The sequence below is a fragment of the Pseudoliparis swirei genome, chromosome 10 (genome assembly GCF_029220125.1).
Source record: "Pseudoliparis swirei isolate HS2019 ecotype Mariana Trench chromosome 10, NWPU_hadal_v1, whole genome shotgun sequence".
Taxonomy (NCBI): Eukaryota; Metazoa; Chordata; class Actinopteri; order Perciformes; family Liparidae; genus Pseudoliparis; species Pseudoliparis swirei.
In genome coordinates this window covers 3,491,737-3,507,845 of record NC_079397.1, presented here as the reverse complement: position 1 = coordinate 3,507,845, position 16,109 = coordinate 3,491,737, and the positions used below count along the sequence as shown (strand labels likewise).

The following is a 16,109-nucleotide window of genomic DNA, read 5'->3' as shown; positions in this document are numbered from 1 at the left end:
AAAACTTTTTTGGGGAAAAATGGGAAAAGTAAGAAGCGCAAAGACTTCTTCATCCGTGAATCCGCTGGCAAGTTAAGGAGGGACAGCGATGGATTTGCATATTTTGTTCTCCCCAGAGTGGTTTCCAAACTGACAATGGTGTCGACGGAGGGAAAAAAGCAAATTTTCTCGCAATTCCATTGAAAGTACAATTTTACTCATGGAGAAAGGAGCAAGTCGGGAGTCATGAGCACAGGTTTGTTTCTAAACTAAACATACTCATGTTTATATACAGGAATGTGGACGAACCGAGCAATTTGAATGCGAAATGTTTCCGTTTTGATATTGCAGCCGCAGCTGTAGCTGGAGGGGGTTAAATCCTTTGTCTTACAACATCTGTCCTGCTGTTGATGTAGCGACGCTAGATAACGAGCTGCGGCGCTAACGCTAACTTCTAATATAAAACATGGAACACGTGACCGGGTGAAAGCTTTAATGCAGCGGGATATATATAGTTATTGTGATGGGTCGTGTTTCCGAGACGTGAGCGTGGTTAATCCAGATATACCTGGCGGTGCATTTTTTTTAAACACTTTTTTTAATACAGCGAAAAACATAAGGCCAAACTCCACTAAAAACAACAACTTTTTTTCTTAATTCGTTTTCGAATGTCGGAATATATGTCCGAGGATATACTTATTATGCTTTCGATGGCATCGTTGACACTCACTGACAAATTCGGCTGATGCATTAAAAGAGACCACGTGACCCGTTGGATCACATAGGTGCGAGTCTCCACGGACTCATCTCGTGGTGCATTTTTAATATACTTTTTTGTTGTTGTTGGTACAAACAACTTTTTTTAAAGTGGAACATTTCTCATAGGAAGTGTATGCCGAGTGGAAAAGGGCCTCTTGGGGATTTCTAGAGCAATACACACGTTAGTTACTGTCCTATTACCTGGGTGTGTGTTTGTGACTTTTACACTTTTGAAGCCGAGTTTGGTCTCTCTCTCTCTCTCTCTCTCTCTCTCTCTCTCTCTCTCTCTCTCTCTCTCTCTCTCTCTCTCTCTCTCACTGAAAGAGTCTGGGAGTCACAGTGGTTTCTGGTCTTTGGGAAACATCCTGCTCGATGACTCCACTTCTCGTGGTGTCGGCCAGCCAAACAGTTTCAGCCAGTAGAGCGGAAAATATGGCCTACAATTTCAATTCACAGCTTCTTTTTAATATATATATATCGATTTTATTTATTTATTGCAGAGACATTTTGTTGTTGTATTTCAACTTTATTAAATCAAATAAATCAGTGTTTTTCTGTCTGCCTCATCTGCCCATTACTCATCCATCAGGTTATTACTTTACTAATCTAGCTGCTTGAGTTCAATTATTGAGATACATTCTAATTTCACTCCTTGTATTCATTTCACACATTATTCCACCGACCCTCAGTGCCTGTGACCTTTTGACCCCGGCTTTACTTACAGCGTGCAGCTGTCCATGCTCGTACCAGAGGAGCTGTGCAGGAAGCGTCCTCTCGTGCGTCGTGCTGGCGTTGATTCATTGTAAAGGAAGTGTGAGTAAATGATTTGTCATTTTTGTAAATCTCTTCCCTCTTCTTCCCGTGCAGGTGTGAAGAAGCCTCCATTAGCTCCCAAACCTAAACTCCCTGCCACCACCAAACCCTCTCCCCCACCCATCGCCCCCAAACCAGGTCTCCTCTCCCCCTTCATCTCCCAACCCTCCCTCGCTACTCTCAAGAGGACTAAACCGGCCGTCGCCCCGAAACCCTCCATTCCCAAATCCACGGCCTCGTCTCCCCCCGCCACCCCCCCGCCGCCCAAACCCGACGAACCCTGCGTCCCAACTCGGGAACAGCAGGACGCTCTGGGCGATGGCCTCTTACTTCTTAACTCCACGAATGGGATTTTACCGGAGACGACCGAACACGACTCGGATTACGTCATTCCCACCTGCTCCTGTGGGCTCCGGGGTCGTCCCCAGTGTCGTTCCCACCTGGAGAATGGAAACACGGCCGAGATCGGGAGCGTTTTGCACACGGAGCCGTCGCAGAATGGGATTTCTACAGAAGGATTCGCGGGGACGAGGACGCAGGAGAGAGCGGAACACCAGGAGGAGGAGGAGGGAGTAGAGAGGGGGGAAGGGGGAGGAGTTAGCAAAAAGCCCAGGGACAAACCTCAGAGGCAGAGACACCTGCATCGGGGATCGGTCCTCAAAGAGGCTCAGAGGCCCGAGGAGGAGCAGGGAGAAAGTGCCGATGCGGCGAAAGTGAATGTACAGGCCGAGGCCCAGAGCGCCGACTTCGCGGAGTCCGCGGCGCCGGCCCGTGATGCTGCAGGCAGCATCACCGCCCCCCCGAGCATCCCCCCCCGCGATTCTCCCGCGGAGTCCTTCCCGGTGGAGTGCGGCGCTCCCACCGGGTCACACGGCGCCCTGCGGGTCCCCGCCGCCCCCAGCAAGCCCCTCCCGGTCCCTCACCCGCGCAAACCGAAAAAGCCGGCCCTGGTGAGGCAGGACGGCGTGGAGCGCGGCGCCCCGGATCAGGCGGAGGACGAGGGCCGACCGAGTCCTGGCGGTCCGCCTCTCGGCTCGGACGGCGAGGAGCTCAAGCGGGACGCGCGCGACGACTTTCCGCCCCAGGGGGGTAACTCGGGTCCGGGGGACGATGAGACCGGCGCGCCCGTCCCGCCTCCCCGACAGACCTCCCTCTCGCCTCGCCTTCAGAGGACGCCCCGCGCGGCCCCGCCCCTAAACAAGAACACCTCCCACTCCTTGGTGCTGCTCTCGCACGCCGACTCCACGGGCCACAAAAAAGGCGGCGGCGTGGAGCACCGCGTGGAGGAGGACGAGGAGGACGGGTACGGCGACTTCGAGCGCTACCCGGTGACCCACAGCCTCCCCAAGCAGATCAAACTGGGCTGCCACCGTCCTCCGGCGAACGCGAGGAAGGCCTCGTCGCCGAGAAAGCCTCAGAGGCACAGCCTGCCGCCGTCCGTCTGCCCGCCGGCGCCGCCGCACGCCAACACCCCGATGAGGGAGCTGCCGGCGCCCCCGCAGGAGAAAACCGCCTGGCGTTTCACGCGACCCTGCGTGACCTTCTTCAGCCGGCAGATGCCCAGCAGGAGCAGCGTGCCGCCGAAGAGCCGGGTGCCGGCGGCGCTGGGGGTCAAGCAGAGGGCGCAGTCCTTCTCGGCGGCCGACCTGGCGACGCGGGCCGACTCCCAGAGGAGGAGCCTCTCGTTCCGGAAGCTGCTGGAGCTCCGTCTGTCCGTCAAGCTGCTGCCCAAGCTGCTGGCCAAGGGAGGGCAGACCCTGGACCGTACCAACTCCAGCAGCCCGGGGGGGAGAAGCCCGCAGCGGCCCGCGAGCTGCGTCGTGGAGGCCGACGTTCTCGGCGAGTACGAAGAGGAGCCGGTGGAGTACGAGAACGTTCCCCTGTACGAGGAGATCCCGGAGTACATGAACCTACCGTTTCACGGGGCGCGGCCCGGCTGGTCACATGACCCCGACGGCGCCGACTCGGACATCTACGAAGTGCAGGATCCATATTTCGGGGGCCACGAGCACGAGTACGAGAGGTAGAGCACTTCACGGATTTAGCAGTTTATAAAAGTTAACGGAGACATAAAACACAGAACATTTAAGAAGATGGAAACTAAATGAATGAATGTTTACTAAATGAGCATCTTGCTTTAATTAATACTAATTATAATATATATATATAATAATATTCTATAACATTTGATCTCGCCCTTTTTTTAAGGTACTCAAAGACACTTTACATGTTACATGACACAGCTACGGGGGGCGACTCGGGGTTAAGTGCCTTGCTCAAGGGCACATGGACTAGGGCGGGGATTGAACCGCCAACCCCTTGAGTGGAAGACAGACCTGCTAACTGCTGAGCCACAGTGAATTCATACTAAATTAGCATATTTACAGCACTTTCTTTTCATTAAATCATCTTTCTAAGGCGTAACAGGTGTCCTATCTAATCTAAAAGAGGCAGAATAATCTCATTATAATCGAAAATAACTAAAAACATGCTATTTTTTTCAAAATATTATCAATTAAATGCCATTATTTAGCTGTGGACATTACTATTTTTGTATTTTACACTTGCTGCCGGTCTGTGATTTCATTGCGCCCCGTCGTGGCTTCGGCGTGCGACAAGTTAAACAGCTGACATCAGCGTTTCGTGTGTTTCACGAGTGTGTGAACGTCGTTGTGTGAACGTCGTTGTGTGAACCTCGTTGTGTGAACCTCGTTGTGTGAACCTCGTTGTGTGAACCTCGTTGTGCGAGCAGCGGTGGAGGGATGTGAGCAGCAGCCGGCCGGCTTTCCTGTGTGGGTTATTTTCAGTGGCCAGGGCAGGAAATGTCTGAGGATCACAGAAACACCACACAGCTCTCTAGAACAGGGAAAATAAACCTCCTGCTCCTCCTCCTCCTCCTCCTGCACGCCCTCGCACTACGCTTAGCCTCTTCCTAACCTCGTCGCTCCATTTCTCTCCCCTCCGTGTCTGAGGTGAGCTCCGTTCTCATCGCAGCAAAGTCCCACAGTTTAAATCTCACGCTTGGAAAAGCAGCAGTTTATATATATATATATATATATATATATATAAACTGCTGCATCTATATAGAAGGTGAAATATCGAAGAAAAACTCAAACTATTAAAGTTAAAGATAGGGACGCACTCTTCGAGGAAAACATAACCAGATAAATACATGAGTTACAGTATGTTTTTAAATAAACAATACATGATTTATTGTTTAGTAAGTTCATTTAATGTTCTATTTTTTTTACATATTGTGCATATTTTAAATGTAATATTGTTTCACCTGCATCTATAAATGCTGCTATAGTAAAAATAAATACCCTTGTGGGAGTAATAAAGTAACTATATCCCTCATCTATCTTTCTATCTCTATCTATCCATCTATCTTTCTATCTCTATCTATCCATCGCTCTCTATATATATCTCTCTATCTCTATCCATCTATCTCTCTATCTCTATCTATCCATCTATCTCTATCTATCCATCCATCTATCTCTATCCATCCATCTATCTCTCTATATATCTATCCATCCATCTATCTCTCTATCTCTATCTATCCATCTATCTCTCTATCTATCTCTCTATCTATCCATCCATCTATCTCCCTATCTCTATCTATCCATCTATCTCTCTATCTCTCTATCTCTATCCATCTATCTCTTTATATATCCATCTATCTATCTCTATCTATCCATCCATCTATCTCCCTATCTCTATCTATCCATCTATCTCTCTCTCTATCTCTATCCATATCTCTCTATCTCTATCTATCCATCTATCTTTCTATCTATCTTTAAAACAAAGAGCTGAAGATGCTATAACACTCTGTAGAGCTCCGTTGACTCGTATTTCTCTGTGGACAAAAACAACATTTACAATCATTTGATCTATATAAATATAAAACATTGATTGGTGCTGCTGTTATACAAAAATAATACAAAAATATAATGTAAATGTATGAAAACACTGCATTGATAATGCAATAGTATCAATAATAAACGGGTGTGACTAGCCTTTACGTTCAGTATTGATGATTCTGCTCAATGATCCATAAAATGTCAAATAAAATAATCACTATCACCGTCTAAAAAAATACTTCAATTATAAAGTTTCTGTCTTTCGGCTCATAGATTAATTGTCTAATAATGACTCAATGAGTCTCGTGAGTTAGGATGCACACAACTCCAATCCTTTATTTGTGCGGGGTACATAAACGTGTGCGTGTGGTTTCACGTGTGTGTTGACTTGTGTGCAGCGGCTGGCTGGGGCAGGACGTCCACTCCGAGGAGGAGGAGGAGCTGCACAGCTCGGACGAGGAGGACGATAGCTCCGCCTCCAGCAAGGAGCACCTGGACGTGGCCGACCGACAGGTGAGCGTCCTCCTCGTGGTCGTTACAGCAGAGTAATAAAGCCGTTAGGGAGCAGGATGTATCCGTCTGTTTATTATAAGACCGTATCAGAGCCAATAAAACATAACCTCCTGCTGTGGAGTTAACTAATTATTACAAACATCTGAATAAAAGTCATTTTTGTTTTTTGTTTTTCAATAACAGTCATTTTACATTTCATCAGAAACTTTGTATATAATAAATAAAAAAGCAATTCAACAAATTAATCAGATTTAGGCTGCAGCAGAGAATGAATTTTAAGATATTTCAGGTTATTCAGGTTTTATATTCCATCTCATGTATTCTATGTATTTTATTTTGTCTTATTTTTAAAATCTTATTTACCTTTTTATTTATTTTGTAAAGCACTTTGGGCTGCGTGTCTTATCCGAAAGGAGCTGTAGAGAAAAACAACGTTATAATTATTATTGAGGATCTATTAAGTATTTAGTTGATTCATTGATCGTTTTTGTTCAGAGAAATGACAGAAAAATGTGATTTAGTTTATCTTCAAATAGTTATTTTTCTCACCAACAGTCCAAAGCTGCTAGATATTACATTTGCAATTATATTAAACAGAAATAAGCGAAAAGTCCTGACAAATGTTCGTCATTTTTGGTTGAAAAATCCCTCCAGCTCTCTGAAAAGCAGACGAAGTGAAGATAAAAACTCCCAATTCTGTGCAACAGAAATGTTTTATCGTGCGACCCCTTCAGGGTCCCTGAAAAAAGCAAGTAAAGATGTAAAATATATGTAAAAAGCATCCGAAAGTTCACTGACTACACCAACGGCCGCCTGGTGTCAGTCTGTAACCAAACTGATGGTGTGTGTGAGTGTGTGTGTGTGTGAGTGTGTGTGTGTGTGTGAATGTGTGTTATCTGCCAAGTGTGTTTGTGTGGGTGTGTGTGCACGTTATTTGCCAAGTGTGTGTGTGTGTGTGTGCGTGTGTGTGTGCGCATGTTATCTACCAAGTGTGTGTGTGTGTGTGTGTGTGTGTTGAAAGGGGGGATGGTGAGCAAACCCTGACAGGTTCCCGGTTCAGGAATAGCTCTCTTCTCTTCTTCTCTTCTTCTCTTCCTCCCTCCTGTGTGACTCCATGAGTCGGCGCTCGTGTGTCCGATGCCCCTCAAACCTCCCGGGGTCTCGCACGTCCAGGGACCGGTGGGACATTTCAGTCAAGCGGAAAGAGAGGGTGAGGGGCGGGGGGGGGGGGCTGAGGCCGCGGTCCAAAATTAAGCCATAGAAAGGCCGCCCCCCCGCTACCATTCACCAACACACACCATGGGACAGAGAGGGGGAGGAGAGGGGGAGGGGAAGAGGAAGGTCGGCGCTCCGCTTTCGGGCCTCGCCGAGCTCTCTCCATGTTCCTTTCCCCCCGCGGAGCGTGAGCCGGGGTCCCGGTGGTCATGGTGCTCTGCAGCGAGCCCGTGAGTCCACCGCCGCGTGGTGCGTTTCGGGGGGGGGGCGTCCAGTCGTCGCGTTCGCTGACCTGTTTGTGTTGTTTGTGTTGTTTGCAGCAAGAGGATGAGACGAAGAGGAAGAAGGTGGTGCACATCGCCCAGGAGATCATGAGCTCCGAGAAAGTGTGAGTACTGTGAGCGAGAGAAGAAGAAGAAGAAGAGGAAGAAGAGGAAGTAACTGATGCGCTGTGCTCTTGTTTCAGGTTTGTGGACGTCCTGAAGCTCCTCCACATCGTAAGTGACTTATTCATCTACGGGTTAAAGGAACTGTTGTTGTTGTTGTTGTTTTGTGTGCATTTGTTTTCACTAGAGCTTGTGATGGTCTCGAGAGGCGTTCAAAGATTCTTCTTTTCTTGGTTTATCGGCCGCTCTGGTGTTTTGCTCGACGTTGAGTAATGTGGTTATTACAGCTGAGGCTCTTTACAAGTGTGTGTCGGGACAGGTACATGGTGTGAGGGAGAGAGAGGGAGGGGGAGGGAAGGAGGGATGGAGAGAGAGAGGGGAGGGAAGGCGGGATGGAGAGAGAGGGGAGGGAAGGTGGGATGGAGAGAGAGAGCGAGGGAGGGGAGGGGGGGAGAGAGAGAGGGGGAGATAGGAGGAGGAGAGAGGGGAGGGAAGGCGGGATGGAGAGAGAGAGGGAGAGAGAAAAGGAGGGGTAGAGAGAGAGAGAATGAAGGGGAGAGAGAGAGGAAGGAGAGAGAGAGAGAGGGGGGAGAGAGAGACATTTCCTCATGTATAATGTCACATAATAACTTATATTTGGCATTTTATCTCTTTAATAATCTGATGTCAGTGGAAACATCTGATATATTTCGTAGATTTTAATTGTTGATGTCATTTTTCTGGCCGTGTTCAAAGATCCTCGTCACAACGCGATGGATCACACGTCTAAAACCAGAGGGGTGGTCGGGTCCCTCGTATCAATGGAATAGAGGACATGGACTGTCTTTAGTTTAAGTGTGTTCGCTATAACGTTTGACAGGGAAGCTCTGCCTTAATTTATTTTCATATATATATATATATGTATATATAATCTGTTCAAGCAAAGAGGTCAGAGCGCGTTCCCTCGCTCAGCAGCTGCTTCCTCCGGCCACAGAGACGACCTCCAGACACACATACCTTAGATAATCCTCTGCATACGTGTGTGTGCGAGTGTTTGTGTGTGCGAGCGACCATCCAAGTGTGTGTGAGTGTTTGTTTGTGTGTGTGAGCAAGCGTGCGTGTGTGTGTGTGTGTGTGTGTGTTACCATGCAAGTGTGTATGTGTGCGAGTGTTTGTGTGTGTGTGTGCGAGCGACCATCCAAGTGTGTGTGTGAGTGTGCGTGTGTGTGTACAAGTGTGTGTGTGTGTGTGCGTGCGTTCAAGTGTGTGTGTGTGTGTGCGAGCGTGAAGGTTCGTGTGCAAGCGATTGTGTGTGTGTGTGTGTGTGCGTGTATTAAAGCACCGGCCCTCCGTGTCTCTGCAGGACTTCCGAGATGCTGTTGCCAAGGCGACCCGTCAGAATGGGAAGCCGGTGGTGGAGGAGAGGATCCTCAGCCAGATCCTGTACTACCTGCCACAGCTCTACCAGCTCAACAGAGACCTGCTGAGGGAGCTGGAGGAGCGAGTGGCACACTGGTACACACACACACACACACACACACACACACACACACACACACACACAAGTGTTGAGTTAAGAGTCCAATTTGTAGAAATGGGTTTAAAGTAACTTTTTTATCGCTGCTGCAGCTTTAACGACCCCCCGTGTTCACTTCCAGGACTTCAGCGTCCTCTTCACCTCACGTGAACCCTTCATTAAAACACGGGAGTTTAAACAAAGGTCAATGTTCAGTTGAACAAGTGCAACATTGACGACTTTAATTGCCGTTGATTTACAGTGAATCAACAGGTTTAATGGACGGTTTGCCCACAAAGTGTTTCTCATACTTGTGTTTTTACTGGTTTGTTTACGACCTCTCGCTGCAGTTCTCCTGCACTTGATTTCAGCGATGCCCTAAAACGTAGCACTAGACGATGCATGCAGGGGGGGGGGGGGGGAGAGAAACACGCACTCTTGTACTTTTCCATTTAAATGAAGTTAACTATCTTTCAAGTCGTTTTTAAATGAAGTACTTTTTTGTCCGTGTGCTTCCAGGAGCGACCACCAGAGGCTGTCGGACATCTTTGTCCAGAAGGGTCCATACCTGAAGATGTACTCCACCTACATCCGCCAGTTCGACAACAACGTCGCTCTGCTGGACGAGCAGTGCAGGAAGAACGCCGCGTTCGCCGCCGTCGTCCGAGAGTTTGAGGTAAACGCTGGAAATACAGTTTATGTGCAGTGAAATATTGTTATTTTTTTATCATATTTTTTAAATTTATATATATAATAAATTATATATATATATTATATATAAATGTTGAAAAAGAAATATATTTATATATATGTTAAATAATATATATATATATATATATATATTATATATATAAATTGTATTATATATATATAATTTTTATTTTATAAATAATTTATATATGTTATATATATATATATAAATTATATATAATATATATATAAATTATATTATATATTTTATATTATTTTAAAAATTATAATTGCTGCGAAAAAACAACAACCTCCAGCTAACATTTATCTCCACTATTGAATTAGATTATTAATGTTATGTCATGTTGAAAATACAGTTTCTAGCATTTTAAAAGTGACATAGTTATAGAAGCGATGCTGTCACGCGTATGTACTGGTACCTCTAGCAGTAACCGGGACGCTTCTGTGTGTGTGTGTGTGTTGGGTCTCAGATGAGTCCAAGATGTGCCAGTTTGGCTCTGAAACACTACCTGCTGAAACCAGTGCAGAGGATCCCTCAGTACCAGCTGCTGCTCACAGGTACACACGCCCCCACACACTGAAGGTCAGAGGTCACCGCAGGTGGATGAACCTATCTTCTGGTACCGTACTGGCGCCCAGTGGCCGGTACCAGTAAGATACGATAATCCTTTATTACAGTGGGGACATTTACAGGAATTTAAAGAGCACACTAAAGACATAGCAACAAAAAAAAGTTCTCTACGCGTTTGCATTAAATTAAAAGTGTGTTTGCTCTTGCACATTTGCCGCGGGCAGACGCCTCTCCTCCTTTTTTTCTTTTGTTGCAAAAAAAATTAATTGCAACTTCTTTTCCAGACTATCTGAAGAACCTTCCAGAGGACTCTGAGGACTATAAAGACACCCAAGGTCAGATCAAGGACAACACTCCCACGTTCAGTGTCCACCAGGACGACCGTTTGCCCCACATACTAACGTTGTGTCTCCGCTCTCCGTGCAGCCGCCCTGAGCATCGTGAAAGAAGTGGCCAACCACGCCAATGACATCATGAAACAAGGGGTGAGACCGTAATCCACCTTTTATAGTCGTGTCTACTTCCGCCTCTCGCGTGTCTCTCTCCTCACGTCTCGGATGCTTCACAGGATAACTTTCAGAAGCTCATGCACATTCAGTACGGACTCAACGGCCACCATGAGATCGTTCAGCCGGGCAGGGTGAGTCCCAGAGGTCATATTCCAGCTCGCCGCTCCCCCTGTCCCAGACTGCAGGTGTTTTCCTGAACGCAGCCCGTTTGTATCTGCAGGTGTTTCTGAAGGAGGGCACGCTCATGAAGCTGTCCAGGAAAATCATGCAGCCTCGCATGTTCTTTCTGGTGAGTGATAAATAAATCCAGTTTACCTTATGCTGTTGTTCTGCCTTAAAATATATATACATATATGTGTAATTTATATATATATATATAATGTATTTTATGTATATATTTTGTTATTTATATAAAAAATCTATATATATAGTCACGTTATATATATTTACTTTTATATTTTTATATGTATATATTTTAATATTTTATATATATATATATATTTTTATACATATTTTATATATATATATTGTAATATAGATATATATATTTTTTAATATAGATTTGAATTGTACATCTATATTTTGTTATGTATAAAAATTCTACATGTATATTATTTTAAAAATATTTTTTTAATATATATATATAATATATTTTTACATTTTATACATTTATATTTTATATATATTTGTATTTTTTATTCATATAAATATATTTTTTATTATTATATATATATATATATATATATTCTTTTTAGATGTATTATTACCTTCGCATTGAAAATGCGGAAGGTTATGTTTTCTGTATGTTTTTCTGATCTTTACTTGTGCTTCTTCAGTTTAACGATGCCCTCATGTACACCACTCCGGTCCAGTCGGGCCAGTATAAACTCAACAGTGTCCTCTCTCTGGCTGGGATGAAGGTGAGAGACACTCTGAGACGCTCCTCTGTATTTTTTTATCTTAGTCGTTTTACGTTCATTTAGCTTTATATAACATCCATGTTTTCCTAGATGTATTAGATGACATGTTTCCGGTGTGTTCTCCAGGTGAGCAAGCCGAGCCAGGAGGCTTACCAGAACGAGCTGAACATCGAGAGCGTCGAGCGCTCCTTCATCCTCTCCGCCAGGTCGGTCCCACCGACGGTCACATCGCGACGAGCCGTGAGCTCCTTTGAACGCGACTTGATCCGTACGTTATGAGAGAGACTTCTGGTGTGTCTTGCAGCTCCGCCACCGAGAGAGACGAGTGGCTGGAGGCCATCGCCAAGGCGATAGACGACTACACCAAGAAGAAGATAACCTTCATATCCAGCCGAAGTCAGGAGGAGGTACAGCTAAACAATCCGTGTGTTTGTGTTCTCCTCTCCCCCCTGAATGAGTCCATTTAAACCCCCCCCCCCCCCCCCCCGTCTCTCTCGCCCCAGGCGGAGGGCGTCGTGGACACCGGGGCCCCGTTGGGTTCAAAGGCCCCCATCTGGATCCCAGACCTGAGAGCCACCATGTGCATGATGTGCACCTGTGAGTTCACGCTCACCTGGAGGAGGCATCACTGTCGCGCCTGTGGACGGGTCTGTACCACAAACACCATCACCACCATCGCCACGACTACTACACCCACGAGTCCCCGTAACGAACCCCCCGGGCCCCCCCCCCCACGTGTGTGTGTGTGTGTGTCCGACAGGTGGTGTGTCAGGCGTGCTCCGCCAACAAGTACTACCTGGAGTACCTGAAGAACCAGCCGGCGCGAGTGTGTGATCACTGCTTTGTCAAACTGCAGGAGAATAGTAAGTGGGAAACGTGCGGAGCTCTGGAAGTTCAGCTGTAAAGACTCTGGATATTATTTATTTATTTATTTAGGAAACGGAAAGGATTTTATGTCCTTTAAAAAATTTTAAATAAAGAGTATTTTCTGTGATATATGTTCTTCCTCTGATGCAACACCTATAAGAACACACCAGTGAGCTTTACTGTTTCCTTGAGTGACATGAACACACACACACACACACACACTTTGGTTTCTTCTGCCTCAATCCCACATACAAATGACTAATTCGAGCAATAGATGCGTATCAATCCGCCACTGAAAATAGTCCCGACAATACATTATTTCCTCCTCCTGTGTCGTTTGGTAGAAGATACAGAGACCTTACGATTTAGGACATTATTATTCACCTTTTTTAAGTTTTCCAAGTATATGTTTTAGATTATATGCGATAAAATATACAGTTTTTTGGTGTATTTTATAGATTATTTCCCCACATTTTGTAGGCGACCGCTGCGCTTCGACGTCGGTGTCTCCCATCAAACCCGGAGCGTTCTCCTTCACCAGGAAGCAGAAGAAGATCCCCGCCGCGCTAAAAGAGGCGAGGAACAACAAATGGACGCTGCGTGTTTATATTCACCGAGTATGTTGTGGTGTTTTTATTATTATTTGTTTGTGTGTTGTTGTTTTTTCCAGGTTTCCGCCAACACCGAGAACTCCTCCATGAGCGGCTACTTAAACCGCTCCAAGGGCAACAAGAAGCAGTGGAAGAGGCTGTGGTTCGTCATCAAGAACAAAGTCCTGTACACCTACGCTGCCAGCGAGGTACGCGCCTCCTCAGCTACCGGTGGCTCCATTCTTTCTTTTTTTTCTTTAATTAAATCTTAATTAATGGATTACGTCATTATCTCGCCCCGTTTCCAGGACGTTGCCGCGCTGGAGAGTCAGCCGCTGCTGGGTTTCTTCCTGAGGGAGGAGAAGAACGGGCCGGCTCAGAAGCTGCAGTTCAAGCTGTACCACAAGAACACGCTGTTTTACATCTTTAAGGCCGACGACATCCCCACCGCTCAGAGGTATCTCCATGGCAACGGCAGACGGGGGGCGGGGCCTCAGAATTCAGTCGGCGCGGCGGCTTTTAATAAAGACGTCGGTCAATAAAAGCTGTGATTCAAGTTGTAAACGTCAAAACAAACGGCTGACTGGTTTTAATGTGGTCAAATACGTTACATTTCCTGTGACCTTCACAATAAAAGCTGTGATTTTAATTGTAGTTTCAACAGCAGCGGGACACACAGTACGGTGTGATTACTGCAATAGTTACAATTTATTAAATGTCAAAACAAATGGCTGACTGGTTTTAATGTGGTTAAATACGTCACATTTCCTGTGACCGTCACAATAAAAGCTTTACCATTATTTCAATGCTTTTATTGTGAAGCAGCAGGATATGTTTGCTGCGCCAGTAAGGAGAGATTATAGAGATCATTACAATGTATTCTGTATATAAACGGCTGAAGAAATGCCAACAATGAACATAAACTGAAGTTATTCTGTTACTACATTTGAATGAAGCGTTTTATTGTTTTATTTCTGCTGCTTTTGTCCCAGTTGTTGCTAATTTCCTGTTTTTGTTTTATCGTCTTTTCAGATGGATCGAAGCCTTCCAAGAGGCCATGATTCTCGAAGAACAGTAATCTCAGCTTCACGGCAGTGAGGTCTCATCGCAGCCCCGGAGCCAGTTGATGGACAACTCACGACCCCTTGATTGATCTCAGGTCAGAGGTCACCAGCTCAGGAAGGACTCCGGATGGACTGTTCACTTCAAAACAGAAACCCACCGCAAAAAAAAAGAAGAAAAACAAAAAACACGGTGCTTTTTTTCCCCTTCAAAGAACTGGATTCTGCTTCCCTGAAACATATCGCCAATACCAACAACAGATGTCAGAGTAAATTGTTTGTGGGTCAAAGGTCAAGTCCAGAAGCGTGTTTCTGGAAGTGAGACAGAACCGACGTCCGGAATATTTAAATCTCTGGAATTATTTTAAACTGCAAAACGGATGAAGGAATTACTTTTTGTGTAAAACAAAAAATATATAAAACTGTCCGCCTTCATTTGATACTGTTGACGTGTTTAAAAACTACTCAGTCCGATCCATGTCAAGATGTAAAGATAGAATTTAAAAACAAATTTAAAATACACACACATTCTGAAATATTTCAACGAGTAAAGATTATTCACGTGAGTTATAAAATCAAAGTATCATCGATGTCTGTTTAAGAGTTTGTGGGATTTTACTGTGAAAATCCAGCTTCTACGCAGAAACAGGAAGTTGATGTTCTGCTCTTTAAATTGATCTCTCTGGTTAAGAGATTTTACTCCTTTTTTTATTTTACATAAAAAACATTTCAATGATGAGTTGACGAAACGACGTCCTGGAGAAAAACTGGAAATGTCATAAATAATGTAGATATTTTTTGTATTCTTAAAAAAAAAAAAAAAAAATTACCTGTATTTTGCCTGTTAAGCCACATTAGAAATGGTTTACGGGTCAAACTGCTTATAAGGACATGAAAGAGTAACATTGACCCTTTTTTGTTTATACATCAGAGCCAAGAGCTAATATTTATAAAATAGGAAGATTTATTCTTTTAAAAGCACAGGCTGCCGCTTACTTTTGGGAGTCAGGGTTTGTTAGGAAATACTTTTTCATCAGTTATTCTTTTAAATTTAAAAGAGACCTCACACAAGAATGGGATTTTTTTTTTAGGGCAAATACTGTAGAAAGTATGCACAAACTATATTTCTAAGGAAATGCTCAAAAGGAAGAAGACATTTTGCTTGTTTTTTGCAGACGTGCTTTTATATCTCCTGTTTTGAGATGAATTGCAATAATATAAGTGCTCTGTCTGACATGCTTCACTAAACCAGGACACATTTAGGCATCCAGTTGGCATGACTACTCACTTTCTAGCCAGGGTACTCGAGGTTTGTACTTTTTAAAAGCAGCCATTGTCCAGGTCTGTTTCCTCTTGGTTAGGTTGCTGTATGTTGCACTACCCACGCAAATTCTACAGTGGGAGAAACCCAAATGTTTGTTTTGTTGTTTTGTTGTGAAGGAATAAAGTAGTTAAATCTGTCATTCCAGCTCTCTGGGTGCTGTCGTCGTGCGATTTCATGCGCCTCTCGTTGGGATTTACGTCTGCTAGTTGGGAGCTTACCCAGCATGCATTTCTTCACGATTTGTACATTAACGGTGACCATGTGTAAACATCTACTCTCTCAGAGTTGGAGTCTTCTATAAACAATTATTCTAAACTGTCAGGCAACAGTTTTTAATTAAAATATAAATATATGTCTTGTCGTCCTGTGTTCATTTGTTTGTATTGTTACTTCAAAGTGTGTGTGTGTGTGTGTGTCATGTGCACCTGTTGTCTGCATCTCTTTCAACGGTTATGAACTGTAACAAACAGTCATACTTTTTTTATTTTTTTAAAGGTATACAAAATAAATTAGAAATATATCCAAAATGAAAAAAG

General features: G+C 44.8%; 1 protein-coding gene across 1 annotated transcript; it reads left to right on the top strand.

Annotated features, from left to right (window-relative positions):
• The first annotated feature begins 19 nt into the window (after nt 1–19).
• fgd6 (FYVE, RhoGEF and PH domain containing 6) lies at nt 20–15,927 on the top strand. The gene is made up of 21 exons (XM_056425256.1): nt 20–235; nt 1,606–3,574; nt 5,810–5,924; nt 7,460–7,527; nt 7,606–7,636; nt 8,868–9,019; nt 9,540–9,696; nt 10,202–10,289; nt 10,587–10,637; nt 10,729–10,787; nt 10,871–10,942; nt 11,032–11,100; nt 11,648–11,731; nt 11,858–11,937; nt 12,036–12,138; nt 12,235–12,378; nt 12,492–12,594; nt 13,079–13,173; nt 13,269–13,397; nt 13,497–13,645; nt 14,221–15,927. The coding sequence occupies exons 1-21, from the start codon at nt 226–228 to the stop codon at nt 14,264–14,266; spliced, it is 3,774 nt and encodes a 1,257-aa protein (XP_056281231.1). The 5' UTR covers nt 20–225; the 3' UTR covers nt 14,267–15,927.
• The last annotated feature ends 182 nt before the right edge of the window (nt 15,928–16,109 follow it).

Excerpts from the sequence above, each read along its gene's own strand:
- fgd6 (XM_056425256.1), top strand. Across the intron at positions 5,925-7,459 it reads TGGACGTGGCCGACCGACAG|CAAGAGGATGAGACGAAGAG; the intron begins GTGAGCGTCCTC and ends TGTTGTTTGCAG. Across the intron at positions 13,398-13,496 it reads ACACCTACGCTGCCAGCGAG|GACGTTGCCGCGCTGGAGAG; the intron begins GTACGCGCCTCC and ends CCCCGTTTCCAG.